Raw genomic sequence first — 23,749 nt, 5'->3', positions numbered from 1 at the left:
TTAACAAAGCCAGAGATGAAGGCAAACTTGTTTCCTCTGTATTCGGTGAATTCTCTAAAGCTTTTGATCTAGTCTCTCACCAAAAATTCCTTTACCAACTGTGTCTTCCTTCTGGCAATCACAACCCACCTACTATGGTTTAACAACTACTTAACTGATAGATACCAGTCTGTTAAATGACTCTCCAGTTTTTCTCCCTTCATACCTGTCAACACCGGTGTGCCACAGGGCTCCATTTTCAGCCCTCTACTCTAATATATTCTCAGCAAGCTTCTCTCAAACAGCACTCTGATGATTCTACCCTAATATGCATTCCCAACAACCTAATATATCTTCAGAGAATTTTTCAAGAAGCCTTTAACTCTTTTGAAAGTTGGCTACAAAATAATCACCTGCTACTAAATCCCTCCAAAACTAAATTATCTTTTTCCAAAATCCCATTTCCATGAAAACAACTTTAAAATGTCATCCTTAAATAATACCATGACTGAAGTTACCCCACTTACAAAACTACTCGGCACGATAATCACTGACAATCTTAAAATTGATGCACATATTCAAAACAGCATCAAGAAAACTATTAAAACTAGGCACCCTACAAAGAGTAAAGAAATTCCTTACAGACTCTGCCAAGGTAACTCTAGCTAAAACTTACCTCTTACCTTCTCTCCTATATGTAGCCCCTATAATGACCAACATACATCTCCTATATGTAGCCCCTATCATGACCAACATACATGCCTCACTTAGTTCTAAAACTTGAACAGTGCTCTAACAAAATCACCAGATTCACTTGCAACAAACCTTCCTAGACCCACCACTGTTTAGCACTAAAAACACAAAGTGACTCAACCTTTCTTACCACCTATCTTATACTTAGCTCACCTTAATCATTGATACCCCATCTGCCTGCCCAGCAATTAGACCCCTACTCCAATACCATATTCCTAACTTTCACCTTTAGCCAAATAATAAACAACTGCTTATCATCTACAAACAACAATGGGCTGTGGGGTCAGTCTCTATTCCAGTAGTGTAACTACAACTTGGAATAAAATTCCTATTTCTTTCAGGTCTATCTCACACCTTTATCTTTTCAGACCATTACTAAAACATTTCCTCTGTCTACTGGCTTTGTCTCTTCTCCTCATCTGAGACATAATTCTCTAACACCCTTCATCATCTTTCTTATACCTCCCCTTAAAGCACTAAATTACTTAACCTGCTTATCCGCTTCTAATACTTCCCTTTAGTGCACTTCTTAATCTATTATACCTACTTCTAACTGCACAACCAAATTACTATTCCATAACTACTTCTCTATTAATACTCAAACTTGCTTATCTCCTCTAACACCTCACTCTCTTGTAGTTCTTAAATTACTTCTACCTATCTTATACACCATTCCTCTATCTGTAAAGTCTTAGCACGAGGCCTGTAAATTTAATGTTTGTGAATATCAGTACAAATTTTATCACAGGTTCACACATAGGTACTAGGCTATTGGCCCTAGGACTTATATAGGCCTAGACAAAAAGGTAACCTGGCTTTCGCCATCCAAGAAAATTATTTTCCTGTGCCCCTGTCGAGCAGAGCCACAGAAGTGATCCCCGGGGTGAATTTCCTATCTCCGATCCAATCAAGATTTTTCTTGAAGAGTGCTAATGAGGAGCTTTGTTTGATATAGATAGGTAGTTTGTTCCAGAGTATGGGAAGTCTCTGGGACAGGGAATCTATCCCTCCAGTATGTTCTGTTTATTGTGGTGACAAGGTTTAGGTCCCTAGAGCATGTAGCTCGGAGGGATTGGGATTTCTTTAAGTGGAGCATGTCCAACAGCTTTGGGTTTGACATAGCTTTGTATGTTAGGCAGAGATTGCCTCTGAGTAGGCGATATGTGACGGAGTAAAGCTGGAGTTTTTTGAGACGGTCTGCATAGGGCATCTGTTTGAGGCCAGTAGTCATCTTTGTAAGGTATTTCTCCGGCCTTTCTAGTTGCTGTAGATGTCTTGTGAGGTACATACCAAAAGGGGCATTGTACTCTACAATGGGTCTAATGAGTGACGAGTAGAGGGGAACAATGACCTCTTTTTTCCTGGATGAGAAACCTTTTGTGATGAGGTGTGCCACGTAGAAGGATTTTCTGACTACTGTGGCAATGTGATCATCAAAGGAGGTACTACTGTCCACCTGTGTCCCAAAGTCTCTTATCACACTTTCGCTGTTAAGTGGACTACAGCCTATGTGGTAATTCATGGGTACAAAGTTTTTACCAAAAGGGATGACAATGCAGGCCAGGCATCTGTCTCAGTGAGGCCCTTTTGTAGGATGTCCACATCATTAGGAGTTTCGATTATGGCTACTAGTTTGCAGTTATCTGCGAACTTCATTAGCCAAAGACCTTCTGTGTTAGCCTGTACTTCTCAGAAGTAGATACCAAACAGGAGAGGACCCAGGACTAAACCCTGTGGTACTCCACTTGTCACTGGTCTGAAGTCGGATTTGGAGTCCGCTACTTTCACAGTGTGGGTTCTGTCAGTGAGCCAGTTGGCAACCCATCTTGTGACATGGATTTGAACCTAGTTTAGTGTTTATCTATAATTCCAGAGTGGGGGATAGCGTTGAAAGCCTTGGCGGGATCTAGCTAGGCTGTGTGAACCACCATACCCTCATCTAAAGCTTTGGTGACCACTTCGAAGAAGTCTATCAGGTTTAGGAGATATGATCTGCCTTTTACAAACCTGAACTGGGTGGGGTCCAGAGTTTGGAGATTACCAATGTCATTATTTATAAGTTCCATGATGATACATTACATAGCCTTGCAGACCAGGCTAATGGGGTGGTAGTTCCCAGGGTCTGTGGTGGCTCCCCCTTTGTGGAGTGGGATAACCGTTGCTGTGCACCATTCAGTGGGTACAAAGCCTGAGGTGAGGCTATGATGAACATGGTACTTAGGTGGGGTGCCAGTTCATTCTGTAGTTCATGTAGAACGCAGCCTGGGAAGTTGTCAAGTCCCATGGATGCTGCGTTCTTGGCTTTGGAGAGTGTGGTTGCTACTTGTGCAGCTGTAATTACAGGAACTTTGCATTCTTCTGGTATAGAGATGGGCCCTTTAGGGGGTGAGAGGGGGGTAAACTTAGCACTGAACCTATCTGCCAGGATGTTGGCAATATCAGTTGGTTCTGTATATTTAGTGCCATTGTGCTGTAACTCAGAGTAGATATGAGTGTTGCCATTGAGATTCTTGACATAGCTATAGAATGCTTTGTGGCTGTCTTTAGAATCAGTGGCAATTTTGTTTTCGTAACTAGCTTTGAAGGATTTTATGATGGATCTCAGCTTTTTAATGAGGCTGACCAGGGAGTTCTTCCAATCATGGGATTTTACTTTTTTTTGCAACAGTTTCTTTCTTCTATTGTAGAGTTTGTTTATGGCAGGGGACCACCAGATTGGCTTCCTTTTTTTTGAAGGATAGCATCTTGGTTCTGTTAGGGATTGCACGATCCATGCACTTGTGTAAGTGCTTATAAAGTGCATTTGTGTAGGATTCAGCAGTTGTACCTCTATTGTCTGTCTGCATGGGTGTTGTGAAGTTTGCCACTCCTGTCTTAAGAACCGTGAAGTTGGCTTTGAAGAAATATTTTACAGTGGTTTCCCTAATGGTGGGTGGGGGTGGGATGTGGATGTCTAGGGTGATTAGCTTGTGGTCGGATCTGACCAACGAGGACTTGACCTCTGGTGTGGAACACCGGCTGCCCATGTTGGTAATGGATAGGTCTAGGATATTGCTGCCCCTGGTGGGGGTGTGGATAAGTTGATCCAAGGTGGTGGAATTTATGAATTCCAGAAAACGTTGCGCAAAAGAGTTGGTACATGAGTAGTTTTCCCAGTTAATGGTGGGGTAGTTGAAATTGCCCATTATTAGGGTGTTAGGTTGTACCCTAATATTTTCCAGTGTATCAAGAAATGAGGAGTGGGAATCCTGGGGCATGGTAGGGGATCTGTAGCAAGCTACAATTTGGATCACGGACTTGCCTAGAGTTAGTTGCACTTGGATAATCTCAGATGCATTATACTGAGCAACTAACCTGGAGGTGTGGATATCCTTAATGAATATGGACACGCCTCCACCTTTAGTGTTTCGGTCCAGGTTAGGTGGCCAAAAGGTGTGGTATGAATTATAGCCTGGTAATGCAGGGGTGCTCTCTGGAGCCTTGAACCAGGTCTCTGCACAGATGTCGATGTTCTCCATTTTAAGTAGTGGCTCGAGTAAATGCATTTTGAGTTATAGACTTCTAGCATTGAGTAGCATTACTCTCAGATTTTGCTTGCTTGAACCTGTTATGGTGGTAAGTTTGTCATTTCAACCTTGCCTAAAAAAGGCACTATAGGGTGGCAAGAGCCTTAGCCAGTATCCGGAATCCCAAGAGCGACAGGTGCAAGCCATCTCTGGCAAATCATCGTGGTCTATCGATCATGTCATCCCAGGCAGACAGATGCTGGCGCCCCTAAGAATGACATCAGTAGCTTAGCCAATTGTTGAAGTCAATCATTTTGTCCTTGTACTATAGCATCATTCCAGGTGATGGCAGGATGCTACTCAGGGCTAGGGTCATATCTGACTGGGACACAAGATCGGACAGCTCCTTCATGTCTCTTTTCAAGTAGTCCAGGGAGGTACGTCTCAGTTCATTCACACCAACATAAACAATGACAGAGTCATATTTGTACTTGTTGTGGAGTGACCTGCAGTGTGTGTATTATATGGTGGATCCTGGCACCCGACAGGCAGCTGAAATAACTTTCTCCTTGTTTAGCCTGGTGAATGGAACATCAGTGTGCCTGACTATAAAGTCACCTATGACTAGAGTGTTGGGTACCTTGTTATGCCTTATTGGCTGTGGTTGAGTGGCATACTGAGTTTGTGGGCTATGTGTTATTTGGGTTATGTTGGGGGGGTGGAGGTTGCTTGAGTTTCTGCTTTGGAGGTCCCTGTTGCTTGGGCAGACTTTTATTGAGAGATTCTACGAATGTAGGTGTGTGTTTTGTGTCATACTGTCTATTATGCTATGTATTCACTGAAACTGCATTATATAAAATTGTTATTACAAATATTGACTGCACTAAATATGATACCTTGGAGCTTGTCTCTCTCTACAGGCCTCCACTGAAAAAGGGCACCTGTGCTCAGCTGGACTTTCCTGGTAAACAAATGTCAATAAATAAATGAATAATTTGAGAGACTAAGCTAACACTAACTTACAATGCGGGCACTGTAAGACATTACAATGAAATGCTGTCTTGAGTAAAAATCATCAGTATAAAAAGAAATTCAGTCAACTTTTCTTTCAGTGAAGAAATAAGTTGTGGCCAGGGCTTAATTTCAAAGATAACAAAGTCGCAGTTCCCAATCAAATGAGAAAAGAAATGAGTGAGAGGATGCATAAATCATATCCATGTACAAAGAAAGCACTAAAATGTGGCATTTTGCCAAGTAATGTTAACTCAAATAGAAAGTACAGTTGTGTAAAATCTTACCATAAAAGAAGATGTTCTTTCTTTCACTGTTGCGGTATTCTTTACTAAAGGGATCCCCTGCCAAGGGCAGCCCAATGTCTAGCCAGTATACCAAAGCCTTAGGTTTTTAAGAACATTGTATGTCACATTTTGCTCCCTGCTCACTGCATAAGGTATAAAGGTGACGTATGGACGTGCATACCTCAAAACTGTGTAGCCCAAAAAGGAACAACAGTCCAAGGAGAAAAGGAGGAACATGTGCATCCAGAAAGAAAAAAAAGGAGTAAAGAAAAAAGGGGAGGAGTGAAGGAAAGGACATCTACTGTTATGGTAAGATTTTACACAACTGTACTATGTCCTTTATATCACTGTTGCAGTATTCTTTATTAAAATGAGAGTACAAAGCTCAAGAGGAAACTTGAGAGGAGGAAAACCCAACAAGGCCATCAAGAAACCAATGGAGGATAGCCCTGGCAAAACTAGCTCTAAACCTGGAAACCACATCCAGCTTGTAATGTTTAGTGAAGGTATGGATAGAATTCCAGGTAGCAACCTCCAGGATGGAATTGGCATCCAATCCTTAGAAAAAAGTATAAGAGGAAGCCACAGCCCTGGTATAATGAGCTTTTACAGAAGCAGAAAAGTTTTGTCTAAGCAAGGAGTAACAAAACAGAAATGTCCTTAGAAATCCATGAAAAAATGTTTTGCTTAGAAACAGCCAAACTTAGAGATCTACAATGAAAAGAAACAAAAACTTGCTCAGATTTGCAAATGGCCTAAGTCTTATCCAAACAGTATTTGAGCTGTCTATGCAAATCCAAGGTATGAAGAACCTTCTCGCTGGCAGACTGTGGAGAAGGGAAAAAAAAAGTGGGTGAATTAACAGAATGATTAACAGACAATTCATTAATCACCTTGGGCATAAAAGAGGGACTAGTCCAAAGAGATATCCTGTCTCTATGAAAAAGGAGGGACAGCCATAAGGGCCTGAAGTTCAGACACCCTTCTAGCTAAAGTAAGGGCCAAATGAAGAACAGTAGTCCATGTACAATGCTGCAAGGAAGCTGAAGCTGCGCATTCAAAAGGAGCCTGAGTGAATTTTTCAAGAACAAAATGAAGGTCCCAAGAAAGAGAAATAGGCTTCCTGGGAAGCCTAATATGAATGACACCTTTAAGAAATTTTTGACCTCAAAAATAGAAGCCAAAGTTGGAGTCAAAGGCAGACAAAAAGAAATAGCTGAAAGGTGAGCTTTAAGTGAAGAGTATGCCAACTCAGCACGGAGCAATTCACACAAAGACGACAGAACTGGAGGAACTTACACAGAAAGGGGATTCTGGTTACAAGCAAGTACCAGACAGAAAATCTCTTCCTTTTGGACAAATAAGATTTCCTGGCAGAGGACTTCCTGGTCTCCTGCAAAACCCAGAGCACGTCCTCAGAAAAAAGCTGCCTACAGGGGATCAAAACCCTATCACCTACAGTATCAGATGAAGAGTGGACAAGTGAGGATGGATGACAGACCCCTTGTTTTGAGGCAGTAGGTCAATGCCAGGGGACTTTGGAGTCTGGTGAAAAAGAGAGGAAGTTGTCTTTTTAGCGGGGAGGCAAAAAGATCTACCTGATGAGTACCCCACTGGTGGACAATGCCCAGAAACATATCTCTGTGAAGCATCCACTTGTGTGTCTGTGTTATGGATCTGATCAGAGAGTCTGCCACAAAGCTTTGCTCTGAAGTAATAAAAACAGCCTGAACAGTCGCTTGATACTGGACAGTCAAATCCCAAATCTGAAGAGCTATTCTGCACAGGAGGTAAGATCATGTCTCCAAGTGCTTGTTGTTGTACCACATCACTGAGGTATTGTCTGTAAATATTTTGAGAGGCCTTGGAAGAAACAGAATATGGAAGGCTTTAAGAGCAAGAAGGAGAGGTTTCATCTCCATGATGTTGATATGGTCCACCCACTGATGAATGGTCGAAAAGGCCTAAACCTTTAGAGGGCCACTGTATATAATATCTTAAGTGAAAATATTATTGATGTTATTAGATATTATTGGCCCTATTTAATTAATATGGAAGGTGTAAAAAATTTTTGTAGAACTCCTAATGTTTCATTTAAAAGAAGCAGAAGTGTCAAAGATATGGTGGTACACAATAGTTTTGTTTCACCAGGTGAATATTTAAATTTACAACTTTCTGAATGTGGCACCTTCCCTTGTGGAAGGTGCTCAGTCTGCCCTAATATTATTAAATGCTTTGGAAGAAGTAATGGTGTAAAATTTTGTTCCACTTCTGTTTTTTCATGTATAACTAAGTCGGTGATATATGCATTGTCTTGTCCTAGTAATCGGTTTTATATAGGAGAGACTAAAAGCATATTTAAGCTACGTCTACAAGAACATATCAGGGACATAAAAAAATAACGCTATGAGTCCTATAGCTTTACATTTTTATACTTGTCACAATAGTGATTTTTCACTGTTAAAAGCTTGTATTTTAGAACATATTTCAGAAACAGATGAAGGATTAATAAAAAAGAAATTACTGTCTAAAGAATCTTTACATATTTTTAAATTTAATACACTATCTCCAGAAGGTTTAAATAATGAATGTAACTGGAGGGTGTTTCTTTAAAATGTATATATTATTTTTTAACTGATGGTTAACTGATGGGATAATTGTTTTGTTTAACTGTATTTAATTAAATGTGTGTGTGTGTGTGTGTGTGTGTGTGTGTGTGTGTGTGTGTGTGTGTGTGTGTGTGTGTATATATATATATATATATATATATATATATATATATATATATATATATATATATCTAGATGTATGGTGTTGAATATTTTGTAACTCTAGGAAGGCTGTGTTGAGATGCCAGAGTGTTATTCAGTGTGAATAAACTACTTATTGCAAGATTTGTGGCATCTTTTCTGCTGGTTTTGTAGTTTGGTGTGCTTTCTACTGCTGCTTTGTGTTTTTTTATTAGTAGAAGGCAATAGTTTGTAAGGTTTGTCAGAAGAGACAGACACAACAGAGGGGTCAGCAGAAGGAAACTTGTAAAGAATCTTGCAATCATCAGGCACCTTATAAAACCTACCAAGTTTTTCAGGGGCTGCAGGCTGGGAATCAGGAACCTGATAAATTGCTGAAAATTTGTGTAACAGGGCAGCTAATACTGGAGAGACAGCAGAGGGCTTAGAAGACTACATATGGAGAAGTTCATAGTACCTCTTCTGGATGTCAGAAACCTGAGCACATGTCCATTATAAAAAATACCATCATACCAGAGATAGCATCCTCAAAAGAAAGTTCCTCAAAGGGAGAATCTGGACTAATAGAGTCCTCCCCCTCAAAACCATAGTCCAAAGGAGAAGGAATCGGACAGAAGTAAGCCAAAGACTCTTCCCAAAGACCAATTTCTTGTCAGAAGAGTCCTGCTTCCTAGGCCTTTTAACAGGAGTAGATGGCCAAAGAAAGGGGGGGGGGGGCAAAAACAGAAATTCCCTGGGGGGGGGGGGGTTCAAGGCCATAAGTGCATTAAACAACCCATGTAAAATCTTGATATTCACACTGGGGATCCATAGGAGCAGGGGAAATATGTTTTTGTTTTCTGCTTCTTTTTAGAGAGACATCAACACTAAAGAGCTTAGGAGGTTCAGACCCTTGCCAACACACAGTCAACATTGTAGGAATCACCTCCCAAACAAGAATGTGAGAATACCCCTTGGTCCCTGTGATATGATCAGCCGAAGTTTCCTCTCAACATCTGCAATGGATATCTGCAGAGCCTCCAAAGATGTGCAAGAAGCTGGAGTCATTCCAGCCTCCAAATCAGTTGTGACAGAGGAATCTGATGGAATAGCTGGACAATCCTCTGGGCTTTCACCAGCAACATGAGAGATGTATGGGGGAGGTGGTACAGCAGCCGAATCTAACCTGACTTTTTGGTCTTCTTTTTCACAGATGGCTGACCCTCGGGATGGGACAATTCTGCAATTACACTCTGTGCCAGCAACTTCAGACACTGTTTTTCTAGGAAGGCAGACAAGGAGGAAGGTCTCAGGTACAAACACTTGACAAATCAAGCATGAAGTACGGTTGAGAGAAAAGCTCAAGCAAAACAAACACTGCTCGTGATGTTCCTTATGGGGAATCTGTCTCTCACACAGACATTTTCCCTTTCTGGATGATAAGCAAACTTGCAACCAAAAAAGAAAAACAGGATAAGAAGAAAACCCCAACAGTGCACTTATCTGAAAACCACTTGGTAACCAGCATAAACGAAGGAACGTTCAGATCAATGATCGAAGACGGCATTTAGACAGGCAGCAAAGAATTTCTGAGGTACGTACATCTATACTTCATCTTTATTGCCCTGCGCCATGGTGGGGAGCATATATGTGATGTATGATGTCCTTAAAAACCTAAGGTTTGTTATACTGGCTGGATGTTGGGCTACCCATGGCAGGGGACCCCTTTAGTAAAAAATACTGCAACAGTGATATAGAAGTACAGGACTGTTCCACCTGTAATGCATATCTCAGCAGTCCAAATGAAAAGATATAACAAACCAAGAACCTTGAAAAACTCCAAAATACGATCATAGGTGATTACTAGGCTAAGGACCACAAGGGCCTTTTTAAGCCTAGCTATGCATCCCAAATCTCTGACAAATCCTGATACCATTGATAAGTGTAAGCATGGGCCTGGGAGACGAACCATTTACAGGTTACCTGTTTCCTTTAGAGACATAGGTGCCAAACCAGGGATAAATTTCCGGTTTCCTATTCAATTGTCAAAGTTGCATTTGAATTGAGTTTGGGAGGAACTCTGCTTCACATGGATGGGGAGCCTGTTCCATAGATGGGGTAGTCTCTGAGATATATACCTATCTCTTCAGCATGTCCTATTTATATCACAGGCAAGGTTTAAGTCTTTAGAACGGGTAATTCTTGTACTGTTTGTTTTGGGGATATGCAGGAGGTCCATCAGAGAGGGGTCTGATAATGCCCTGTATGCCAGGCATAGATCTCACCTCAAAAACCTGTAGGAGACAGAATAAAGAGATAGGGCCTTGAGGCGGTCTGCAAAGGACATATTACTCATGTCCTGTATTCTTTTAGTGAGGAACCTCTGTGGTCGTTCTAGTTGCTGGATATGCCTAGTTAGCATACCTCTCAACCTGGAAACATCAAAAATCTGGAAAAGACCCATGAAAAATAGGTACAAATCTCTACACTGATTAACATAACATTTGCATACATAATTATGTAACCCCACCCAATCCAATGGAATTGTAGGATACCAACCTTCAAATGCAAACTGAAGAACAGACAACCAAAATATGGCACCAGAGTCCCCCCTGCAGCCATTCCAATGTCCCATTACTTGGCTATTTCACCTCATTTATCATAAACACTAATGTGCATACTGCTTTACTTCTACAATGATTACTTGGATTTTATTTTTACATTTTATAGCACAATACACAAACATGAATAGGTATCTGCTAAATAAAGCAATACTGTCTCACAATGAAAATAGACTTGGCATTAAAACTTCTCTGCCCCTGAAACTCACATTCATTGAAACAGCATTGAAATCTACACCATATCTAAAGAAAATGCATCTGGCCAGTGGTGGATAAAGATTACCTTTGGGCTTTTTTCAAATCACAGGCCCTTTACACACAAAACAAGAAACATACATGTGTTCTTTGATACACCTTCCTGACTTTATTAAATTATATTCCACACACACACACACACACACACACACACACACACACACACACACACACACACACACACACACACACACACACACATTTTCTGAAGGATGTGAACTCTGAAACTCAAATGCATGTCATTATTTAGTGACTTTATATTTTTTAGTGATTTGCCAGAAAACCTCAAACCTGGACATCCTACAAAAACCTGAACAGTTGAGAGGTATGAATGGTCATATTTTTGCTATAATGAAATCCAATTTTATTTCAAATGACCTGCACTGGCATCCTGGCACAGTGTATTCTTTTCTGGGCATCTGCATTATTTTTTAGGTTTTATTAAAGTCTTGTAGCATCACACAGCAGACCTTCAAGAAGACATTCTCTTTCTCAGGAAAAGTCCTAGAAACTGGAACTTTGGTTGGCTGTCATGTTTAATGTCTGAGTCAGAAAGCAAACTATGTCTCCTGCTGCTTTTTTCAGCAAAGAATTTGTTAATTATATTGACATTGTGTATGGAAATGCGTGAGAGAATCACAGATTTTCAGATATGAAAGTATGACTTAACTGATATTACTACTTATTGGGTGTTTACTCTTGCCTTTCTGGTGCAGTTCCATCTAAAGTACTACAAACTAAAACCACAAGCTGATGACATAAACAAGGTACTTTTGTAAAACAGCCACCTTCCATAAACAGATTACAACTTTTCTAAGTAATAGATGGTTCCTAATAAATTATAGTTTAGTATGCTGGATTTCTAGGATGAAACCACTCTTGTTCATAGGTTCATAGCTGAGTTTATTTAATCTAAAATGCTAAAATTGTGTAACTGCATTTGATGTGAAGCTCTATTACACTAAAGCAAAACAACACTATTTCCAAGTACAATACAGAAATATATCAAGAAAGCCAAAACGTTAAATTTTACTAAAGCCATTTTCACCTTTGCATTAGTTTATGATTAAGCCAAAGTAATACAGCCTATATTAGTAATCCAACTACTGTAATTTGTTTGCATTATGACCAAAACAAACTGTAAGCAAAAATAAAAATTTGCATGCCATCTTATGTTTGTGCTTCACTAATGATTTAGTAATGTGTTCAGATATGATCAACCAAGCTGTCATCAAAAGATTTTGCTGGAAAAAAGGGTTGGAATTTCAAATGGAAGCACACATGTAATTGCTTGCCAGGTTGATTACTTCATTAATTAACAACTAGACTACTGACTCAAAGATGGCAGTTTTCTAGAAAATTTATACTTTAAACAGAAGGTCACTAAATAACATCACAAACAGTGAATACTGAATTAATTGAAGCTTTAACTGTCGCTGTTGCCTAGCTATGCTTAATGGATGTAGTAAAGAACATTTCAATTCACTGACTTAATTAGTCAGGATACACATATTAAGTGTTTAGGCTTGGTGATGTTTTACCCGACAGGCGGATCATATCTCTCTTGACACTACATTGCACCACACTGTGCTAATTGATACTTTATGACATTTGCAAGAAAGCTTGCTCATGCGGTAGTTGCACCTATGAATGCTCAGTGTAGCATTGCCATTTTTTGTTTTTTTACACACGCGCATGCACAGACAGACAGACACACACACACACACACACACACACACACACACACCCTTTTCATTCTGAGGAAAAGATCTTCACATAAGCGCATTCTGAGCAAGCAAAAGTTATTCTATCTTCACAGAATAATAAGCGTCCTCCACTCCAGCAAAAGATCTTTGATTGCTGCCACGCCTTGCAGATAAAGCCCAGTCCAACCACCCATTTGAATAACTTGCTCGCACTCATCACGGGGAACCGCTCACAAGTGCAACAATTGAATAACTGTTGCTAAAGCGCTCGTAACCCGTTTTACTTTTACTTCAAAGACGACCATTTTGTGGTCTGACCTTACCAGGGAAGGCATTACAGTAGGGGGTGAGCAGCAGTCTCTCATATTACCGAGGAACAGATCCAGTATGGTTGCACCCCTGGTTGGTGTATTGACTATATGGTCAAGGTAGTTTGTGTTTACAAAATCCAGAAATCTCTGTGCGTGTAAGTTTGGTTCATAGGTTGGTACTAAGCTAACTGCCCTTGCAAGCCATTTTAAGCCTAGCTAATTATCCCTTGTGAGACTCAAACCCTGTACCTTGCATTTGTATGGCAAACACCTTAACCATTAGGCCACCCTCCCAACCCAAATTATCACTGCCAGGATTAGAACATGCAGCCATGTACACAATCTTCACAATAATCTACCACTTAGCTACATGAGATATCATATAGGATTCCCAGTTAATAGTGGGGTAATTAAAGTCACCAGTGACTAAGGTATTGGATTGGATGGTTAGTGTTTCTAATAAGTTTAAATACAAGGTATGGATTTCCTGGGTCATACAGGGGGACCTATAACTTGCAAGGAAGTGGTGCTGGATTTTGCCTATAGTGATTTGAACAGGGAACAGCTGAGGTGCATTGTCCTGTTTGACCAGCCCTGAAGTATATTTATTTCTGATGCAAATAGAGACACCTCCACCTTTAGTCCCTGCCTGTGAAGTAGCTGGTTTAAATGTGTGGATGGCATTAAAACCTTACACTGTTGGTGTGCTCTCCACAGCTTTAAACCATGTCTCAGTGACCACACAAACATCAGCATTTTCTAGGGTAAAGAGAGCTTTGAGGCAGTGGAGTTTTTGTTTAGACTCTTAGCATTGATCAGTAATACCTTCAGATTTTCTTGGTTTTCATTGTTTGGCATTGCCTAAAAAAGGCACTACGGGGGGAAGACAATGTTTTAGCTGATATAGAAGGGAGAGGTGCAGACCATCCCTTGTAATGCAGTGTGATCTGTTGACCATCTCCTTCCATGCTGACAAATATTTCACCCCCTTAGAATGACACCAGAAACTAAGCCAATTATTAAAGTCAATCATCATTTGCTCATACTGTGGCATCATCCCTGGAGAAGGCAAAATGCTGCTTAATGCTAGGCTCATATTAGCCTGAGACACATATTCTGAGAGCTCTATATTGTCTCTCTTCATATAGTCTAGGGAGGTACATCTCAGGTCATTTACTCCCACATGGACTATGACTCAGTCATATTGGTAAATCTGGTCCAATTACCTGAATGCATGCGTAATGTGGCGGATCCTAGCCCCTGATAAGCAACTGACTGTAACTTTCACCTTACTCAGCCTGGTGAGAGGGACATCAGTGTGTCTCATGATGGAGTCTCCAATTACTAGAATGTTGGATTGTGCAGTGACTTGCCTTATGAGCTTAGAGGTAGAGGCTCCATGTGTTGATATGAGTGTTGTTTTGAAAGAGCGTATTTGGGGCTGCTGAGGGTATTTCTTATCTGTACTTTGTCTAGGAAGTCTTTGTGGTTTAGGAAGGTTACATGTAAATGCCTCAGCATATGTGGGTCTATATGTCTGCTTTGAATTGTGCATGATGGTTGCAGCATGTGTACTACTGACAACCTTACTGATATTAGGAGTAATTTTATGTGAGAGCTTTGGCTCCAGAGAAATTGTGTAAATACATCTCTCACATACCATATCAGTTTGTTTGAGAATTAACTGGCTGTCAGTAAACATGAGGCAATTTCTACTTTGCCTCAGGATGCCCATATTCACCAAGGCAGTAACGAAGACCATAGGAAAGTTCATATCCATGGCAAAAGACCCCTTTTTACTGATTATACTGTTGGAGTGAGAATATCAATCACTGTCAGGAGTATCTGATTTGCAACCATATGGACAATGCTCATCACTGCAAACTAGTTGTCCTGTGTGCAACTAGATATTGGAGAAATTTCAATTGTGCTTTTACAGGAGAAATGTCACTCAAGACGTCTGAGTCTGTACAGAGCAGTGTCAAACACTTGATGGGAAACTAATACGTAGACCCTGAAAATTTAAGGATGAAGTATTTAGGCAGATATGCTGAAGTTAGAAACAAATCGAGCTAGAAACCAGATCCTAGAGACTACTAGTAAAAAACACAGGAAACTTTATTGTACAAAAAACAATACTGAGCGCTTTTGTCCAGTGTAACCAAGGCTTCATCAGAATACAAAAAATCAAATCAATGCAATGCTTACAATTAAATACTTCCTCTCCCAGTCATGTGATTAATCAAGACCAATCAAAGCCCCTGGTTACAAAGTCATTTGCACCAAGTATGAGTCCACAAAATAAGTTTGCTAAAGAAACATACTCTTAAAAAAGAAAAAAGACAGACTTCACATAACCCAGAAAATATGTTACACATCATATGAATGTATCCTTTAAACACTAGCCATTAATAGTCCATAATTGAAACCTGGTGAAGATCATCCCAAGTTCTTCTTCTACTATTCACTGTGACAGTTTCTAACCCAAAAAATAAAAAATTGTGAGCAGGAAATTTCGATAAATGCCTAAACAAAGCAGTAGAATCCTTTTGGTGTTTACATCCAAAAATCAGTTTGTATATTCTGTCACAAAGTTTTCTTTTGGTTTTTCCTATATAAAAACTGTCACATTCGACACTTGGCTAGGTACACTATGTAAGAAGTATTGCAATTGCAACAGAAATCATAGAAAATGTTCAACCCATTAATCATCACAGAGTCTTTCTCTAGTATATGCTTGGACTGAGTGCAAAAAACACACCTGAATGTGCCCCTCTTTTTTATTTGTTAATGCCCCTTACTTTCTCTATTCTGATCTTCAAGGTATTGTTTTAGGGATTTACCTTTCCTAAATGCCATTCTAGGCCTTGCTCCCACTGTTTCTACAGCATTTTCATAACAACTGAAAATCTTCCAATTATCTTTTAAATTTTTCAGAATGCTGTTACTATCAGTCATGTATGTGGTAACAAGACTGTCTTGAAAGACATTGGTGTTTACATCTGTATCCTTGTTAGATTGAATGGCTCCTGGGCTCTAATTATAGGTACATACAGTAAGTTCTCAGTTAACTAGAACTCAAGCAATCAGAACTCTCAAGAAACCAGAAAAAAAATCTAAGAAATAACCACAATTTTCATGTATTGCACTTTGTGACTTGTCCCTGGTGGAAACATACCATATGTTTTTAGAGTTTTAAAAAGGAAGATAGGAATACATTCCCTCTCTCTCCAACCTAACAAGTCAAACCAAACAAACAGTACAGTATTAGTCAGGCCTATTTTTAATAGTAACTCTCAAGCAACCAGAAACTACAGTTATCTGGCATCTACCTATCTCCATGGGTGCAGGTTAACTAAGAGTTTACTGTATAACCACTAGTTTCTTTTCAGTTTAACTTCATCACATATAGTGACAACTAGCTCAGTTGGATAACCTCTAGCTATAAACACTGTACTCAGTTTCTGACTCTCCCATTCCTCTCTGTATGTCAATCTCCATTTAAGCAGTTTGAAGTTTCACAACTTCGATCTTATGATTTTGACCAAAAGAAATTCAAAGTTTTGAAACTTCGAGCTTTAAAAGTAGACATATATATCTATATATATATATATATATATATATATATATATATATATATATAGGTTCATAGGTGTGTACTAAGCTAATGGCCCTGGAGCTTTTACAAGCCTAGCCCATAGGATTACCCTGGCATCATGCCCCCCGAGTTTAGTTCTCAGTGCCTCTGTCGAGTAGAGCCACTGGAGTGATCCCCGGGGTGAATTTTCTATTTCCCATCCACTCATTAAGATTTTTCTTGAAGAGGGCCAGTAAGATGCTCTGTTTGACATGTATGGGAAGTCTACTAAATAGCATGGGCAGTCTCTGGGTTATGAACCTGTCCCTCCAGCATGTTCTGTTGACTGTGGTAATGAAGTAGAGAGGTCTCTGGAGTGTGTGGTGTGCAGAGACTGGGATTTCTTTACATGTAGCATTTTTAACAGAGCTGGGTCAGATATGGCTTTATAAGGCAAGCAGAGATCGCCTCTAAGTAGGCAATATGAGACAGAGAATAGATGGAGTTTTTTTAGTCTGTCCATATAGGACAAGTGTTTAAGGCTTAAGATCCTCTTTGTGAGGTACTTTTGTGGCCTCTCCAGTTGCTGCAGGTGTCTAGTGAGGTACATACCAAATGGGGCATTGTACTCAATGATTGGCCTAATGAGAAAAGAGTAGAGAGAGACAATGACCTCTTTTTTCCTGGATGCAAAACCCTTAGTAATGACATGTGCCACACAGAAGGACTTTCTGACCACAGTGGCAATATGGTGGTCAAAAGAGAGGTTGCTGTCAACCTGTGTTCCCAGATCTCTTATAATGCCTTCTGTGTTCAGTGGACTACCAACGATGTGGTAATTCATGGGAACCCAGGTTTTTCCCAAAGGGGATGACGACACATTTTTTGGCATTGAGTTTAAGGCCATGATTCTGACACCAGTTGTTGGTCTCAGTAAGGCCTTTCTGTAGGATGTCAACATCACTTGGGGAGTTAATAATACCTCCCAACTTGCAACTGTCTGCAAACTTTGTCAGCCAGAGTCCCTTCGTGCTGGCCTGGACTTCAGAGAAGTAAATACCAAACAGGAGAGGACCCAGGACCGAACCCTGTGGGACTCTCCTCATGAAAGGTCGGCAGTCTGACTTGGAGTCAGCTACTTTCACATTGTGGGTTCCATCTGTGAGCCAGTTTGCAACCCACCTAGTGATACATGGGTTGATAGCTAGCTTAGTGAGTTGTTCTATGATTCCTGAGTGGGGAATGGTATCAAAGGCTTTGGCCAGATCACGGTAGGCTGTATGAACCACCTTACCTTCATCCACAGCTCTTGTGACTGACTCATAGAAGTCAACCAGGTTGAGCAGGCATGATCTACCCTTCACAAAACCAAACTGTGTGGGATCCAGAGTTTGGAAATTCCCTATATCCTTGTTTATTAAGTCCACAATGATGAGTTCCATAGCTTTGCATATCAGACTAATCAGGCTAATGGGGCAATAGTTCCCAGGGTCTGTAATCGCTCCTCCTTTGTGGGGAGGGATGACTATAGCAGTGCGTCATTCGGTAGGGACAAAGCCTGAGGTGAGGCTGTGGCTGAAAAGGGCACACAGGTGAGGTGTCAGTTCACTCTGTAGTTCATGTAGAACACAGCCAGGGATATTGTCACTCATGTCCTATAGAAGCTGCATTCTTGGCCTTGGACAGTGTTGTTTTAACCTATGCAGCAGTAATACTGGGTGCCTGGCAATCTACTGGTTTTGTGATTGGTCTTTTGGGGGGGGGGGGTAAAGTTGGCACTGAATCTGTCGGTCAGTATACTGGCAATATCTGTTGGTTCAGTATAGGAGGTATTACGCAGTAGTTCAGAGCAAATCTGGGTACTGCTGTGGAGAACCTTTACATAACTATACAAAGCCTTGTGGTTGTCTTTACCATCTGCTGTAATCCTGTTTTCACAGCTAGCTTTAGAGGATTTGATGGGGGATCTCAACTTTTTGTTGAGGCTGATAAGGGAGTTTTCCAGTCTTGAGACTTCACCTTATTCCGCATCAGTTTCCTCCTTCTGTTGTAGAGTTTGTTTATGGCAGGGGACCACCAGATTGGCTTCCTTTTTTTGGAGGAAAGCATCTTGGTTATATTGGGTATGGCGAGATCCATGCATTTGTGTACATGTTTGTAAAGTGCATAGTTGTATGATTTGGTAGTCATGCAACTATTCTCCATTTGCATGGGTGCCATGAAGTTAGCCATCTCTGTTTGTAGGAGCCCAAAGTTAGCTTTGGAGAAGTTTTTTATAGTGGTTACCTTTGCGGGGGGGGGGGGGATGTCTATTTCCAAGGTGATTAGTTTATAGTCTGATCTCACCAGGGAGGAGTTAACTATTGGTGTTGAGCAACAGTTGCCCATGTTTGTAATGACAGGTCAAGGATGTTGCTACCTCTAGCGAGGATAAGAACAAACTGGTCCAGGGCATTGGAATTAATGAATTCCAGGAAACGCTGGGCAAGTATATTGGTACAGGAGTAGTTTTCCCAGTTAATGGAGGGGTAGTTGAAGTTAACCAGTATGAGAGTGTTAGGTTGGGCCCTAATATTCTCCAGGAGTGTGGAGTGTGAATCTTGGAACATGGTTGGGGACCTATGGCAGGCTACAACCTGAATCTCTGTCTTACCCAATGTTAGCTGTACCTGAAGTATTTCTGATGCATTATGTTGGGCTACCAGTCTGGAGGTGTGCGCATCCTTTATGAATATGAAAACACCACTGCCTTTGGAGCTTTGGTCCAAGTTCTGGGGCCGAAAGGTGTGAAATGAGTTACAGCCTGGTAGTGCAGGGGGTGCTTTCTGCTGCTTTAAACCAGGTGTCTGTTACAGCACAAATGTCAATGTTCTCCATTTTGAGGAGTGCTTTGAGCAAGTGCATTTTGAGATTTAGACTTCTAGTTTTGAGCAGCATGACCCTCGGATTGCATTTGTTTGTAGCTGTTACGGTGGTAATTTGGTCTTTGGAACACCGCCTAAAAAAAAAAAAAAGAAGCTTACAAACTGTCCTGGATACAGCAAGAGCCTTGGCCAGTATCCAGAAGCACAGGGGTGACATATGCAGGGCATCTCTGACAAAGCACTGATGTCTGTTAGTCATGTCATCCCAGGCAGACAGATACTGGATCCCCTTAGAATGACACCAGAAACTTAGCCAATTGTTGAAATCAATAATTTTCTCCTTGTACTGTGGTATCATTCTGGGCGATGGTGGGATGCAGTTCAGGGTTAGGGTCATATCTGCTTGGGCTACATAATCCGAGAGCTCCTCCATGTACTTTTGATGTAGTCCAGGGAGGTACGTTTCAGGTCATTCACACCGGCATGTACAATGACAGAATCATAATTGCACCTGTTGTTGAGGGACCTGAGTGTGTGTGTTATGTACTGGATCCTGGCACCTAACAGGCAGCCTAGTGAGTGGTACATCAGTGTGCCTCACTATCGAGTCACCTATGACTAGTGTGTTGGGCATGCTGTTTTGCCTTAGGGACTTTGGTTGAATGGCACATTGTTTAGGAGAGTTATGTGTCTTGTGATTAGTATTGTATTGTGGTGGTCGAGTGCGTTTCTGCCTTGGAGGTCTCAGCTGCTTGGGTAGATTTTTATTGAGATCCTCCGTGAAGGTGGGTATTTGGCTTGTGTTGTATGTGAAAGGCAGTGCTGGTGTATGTTCTGGAGGGCTGTGTGTTCCATGTGGTATGGTGCAAGTGCTTACCTTCTCCTCTTGGCAAGCTATGCCGGTCTTGGTTGGAGAGTGTGTGGCTTCCAATTTGGATATATAAGTGCAACTCTCGCAAGTCTGAGTGTTGGGAGGTAAGAGAAGATGGTTGTCAGTGTACATGAGGCAGTTGCTACATTGCCTCAGGATGCCCAGGTTCACTAGGTTAATAGGGGAAAACACAGGGAACTGACCTTTAGACATGCCTGCAGGGGTGGGCATTAATAATAAGTAACTGAGCTGTTTCCTTGTAGAATGTTTAGTACTGGTAGCACTTTGTGTGCTACAATAATTGTTACAAGAAGTCTAGTAATGTGCTAGACTAATAAGCTAGTAAAATTGCGGGAGAGGAGAGAACTAGCAGATCTAAGGGAAAAAACTGAAGAGCAGACTTTGGCACCACTCAGAAGCTTACAAACAGTTTTGGATACAGCAAATCTGTATCTGGACTAGACTTGTTACAGGAAAGGTTGGAAACAAGCACAAATGCAGGCTTTTAATCCAGAAAGTTGAAAGAGATGGAAAAAACTGCCCAAACGGCCAATAAACTACAAGTTCTGTGCCAGAAACCACTCCTCTTGTGGCATACAGGCCACCCAGGGCTTACCACTCCCACTAATAAGCTAGAAGGCTTCCCTCCAACACAGAAAGGCTTGGGGGCTCAGAAGTTTACAAACAATCTGTGTGTATATGTATATATATATATATATATATATATATATATATATGGATAGATAGATATACATACATATATATATATATATATATATATATATCCCAACTATATGAATTTCGAGTTTCTGAAAACTCAGTCTTCTGATAGGGATCCCAAGATATGTACACACATATCATATACATGCATATACATACATACATACATATATATATATATATATATATATATATATATATATATATATATACATATACACACACACACACACACACACACACACACACACACACACACACACACACACACACACACACACATATACATATATGGGTCTACTTCTATATCCCGAAAAGCCAGAATACCGAAGAATGGAAGATTGAGACAAGAAGGACAAAACTCAAAATCACGAATCATGTAAGTATTCCCAGGGCAAGTGAATACAACTGCAGCCTCCCACACCCCCCTAACTATATACAAATTATACCACTTTGTATAACAGTGTATCTAAGGTTAGGAATTGTATAAAGGTTGGAGTTGGTATAATGGTTAAAGTGTTTACCTCACAGACAACATGTACAGGGTTGGAGTCTCACTAAGAGAAATTGGTTAGCCTTAAAATGTCTGACAAGAGCAGCTATCCAAGTACATATCTATAAACCTAACTGATTTGAGCTTATACCAAGTGACAGAAAGATTATTTAGCAAAGTAGAAAACAGCTCAGTAGCTAATGATTTCATAACGGAAAGAAGACATTAAGACATACAGGATAACACTGGCTGCATGTACAGTGCATGCCAGTCAACAAAGATAGTGGAGGGAAGTAGATATTACCTTGTTTGAGATGGTGACCTTTAGAGTGATGGAAATAAAACAGGCTAAATGAAAACTGACACTCATGAGTTAAAACCCATATGTTTTACTGTTGCATACCTTCACTGTAATAAGAGCTCCAAACCTTCAAAACATGATTCAATTTATTGCTAATAAATTAAAAGGTGACTGGGTATATTAAATAGTCCATAGGGAAGAGTTATTAATTCCAAGCAACAACAATGTCAAATCAAAATAGCAGATATTATTTTTCAATACTGGAACTGGAAAATACCAAATGTTGGCTAAATCTTACCTTTTGAGCTCCTCTGGCATCCTTTAATGTGTTAATAAGCTCCTCTAAACCTTTTAATTTTATTTCTAGCAAGGCTGCTTTGTCCTCAAAACTTCGTCTTTCTTGCTGAGCCTGCTGTAGTTCTTGCAAGATCTTTAACTTATCGTTCTGTAACTGGACCATAGTCTTTGAGAATTTTTCCTGCTGTGCCAGGGGCAATGCACCACTGAACTGTCTTCGCAGAGACTGCAGAGCCTGACTTAAATGTTTGGCCCGGTTTCTCCCTTCCAGTCTAGCATAGTAGAGTGCTTGTTCTTTATCATCTAGTTTTTGTTCTAGGCGAAGGTTAAAGGATTCCAGCTTCTGTAGCTTTGCAGTTACAGCCTCCAGTTTTGCTACTGCACTTGCTTCACTTATCTGGAGGGCTACAATATGTTGGTGGAGTTTTGCTATAAGAGCTTTTTCATCTGAATTAACCTAAAGGCAAATAAAGAGACAAAATAAATGTATTATTTATCTATGTATTTATCAAAAGAAAAATATCATATATTTCTGTTAAGTCTTGAATATCAAAGCACTGATTCTTTTTAGATCACCTGCATTAAAGGTGGTGGAAATATATTTGAGAGAGAAAATTTCAAGACAGCTACTGTAAATGTATATGCTACATGTAATGCAAATCTTTATTTACCAGTGTATTTTTCCTTGAGGAAGTAAAATAACCTAGCACGTAGTTAACATTTTTTACTTAATTATATAATATAAACAGTGCAGTAGCACATAATTAACTAGTAACACAGTTCTTCACAGATAAGATCAAACAAAAGGGTGAAGGGATTCCAAGATGGCTGCACACTGAGAGACAGCTTAATTTCAGCTTTCCTAGTGTGAAAACAGAAACTCAGAAAACAGAGCCAATGAATTTGTCATTTTGGGTAAATCTCAGTTACTGGCTAGTAAGAGCACTGCCTGAATACGCAAAGAAGAAATTTAGAGAAAGTGAAAGTAAATAATCCACAAAAGGAGAAAAGAAAACACTGGTTGGGAAGAATCCTGCAGCTGTTCAGCAAAAAGCAGTTCATGCTCCAGCTTTGGTGCAAGACATGACTTCCAGTAATATCAAGGAAAAATAAGTCTAATGTGCTCAGAGCTGACTAAAATAAATGAAACAGTGAAGGAGTATAGTGACACAAATAACAAAAGACTGAAAAAAATGGAAGAAGTTTTGTACAGATATTCAGATGAGCTGATAAAAATGCAAAAATCAAAGATCAAAATGAAGAAAAGGCTGGCTGAGTATGAGACTGGTCAAGAAGAGATGTTTCAAAAAATGGCAAAATTAGAGGACAAAGCACATACAAAAAATGTGAAATTGTCTGCTGTACTAGACAAACTGGAAGAAGCAGACTGTATTCATTTTATGAATGCACAAACAAGCAACTAGACCCGGTACTCCACAGCAGGAGTTGTTAGGGCATAAGTTGAAGG

At 40.3% G+C, this 23,749-nt stretch overlaps 1 protein-coding gene across 1 annotated transcript in view; it reads right to left on the bottom strand.

Annotated features, from left to right (window-relative positions):
- The window catches only part of CEP290 (centrosomal protein 290), a 3,346,332-nt gene that overhangs the window by 1,287,956 nt on the left and 2,034,627 nt on the right, over positions 1-23,749 (bottom strand). Inside the window, exon 30 of the mRNA XM_044087863.1 lies at positions 22,283-22,738. Within this exon, the coding sequence (XP_043943798.1) occupies positions 22,283-22,738 (456 nt within the window). The remainder of the gene's footprint in view (positions 1-22,282; positions 22,739-23,749) is intronic.

The sequence above is a fragment of the Protopterus annectens genome, chromosome 11.part0, assembly GCF_019279795.1.
Source record: "Protopterus annectens isolate FY-2018-M chromosome 11.part0, PAN1.0, whole genome shotgun sequence".
Taxonomy (NCBI): Eukaryota; Metazoa; Chordata; order Ceratodontiformes; family Protopteridae; genus Protopterus; species Protopterus annectens.
This window is presented reverse-complemented; position numbering and strand designations above follow the sequence as displayed.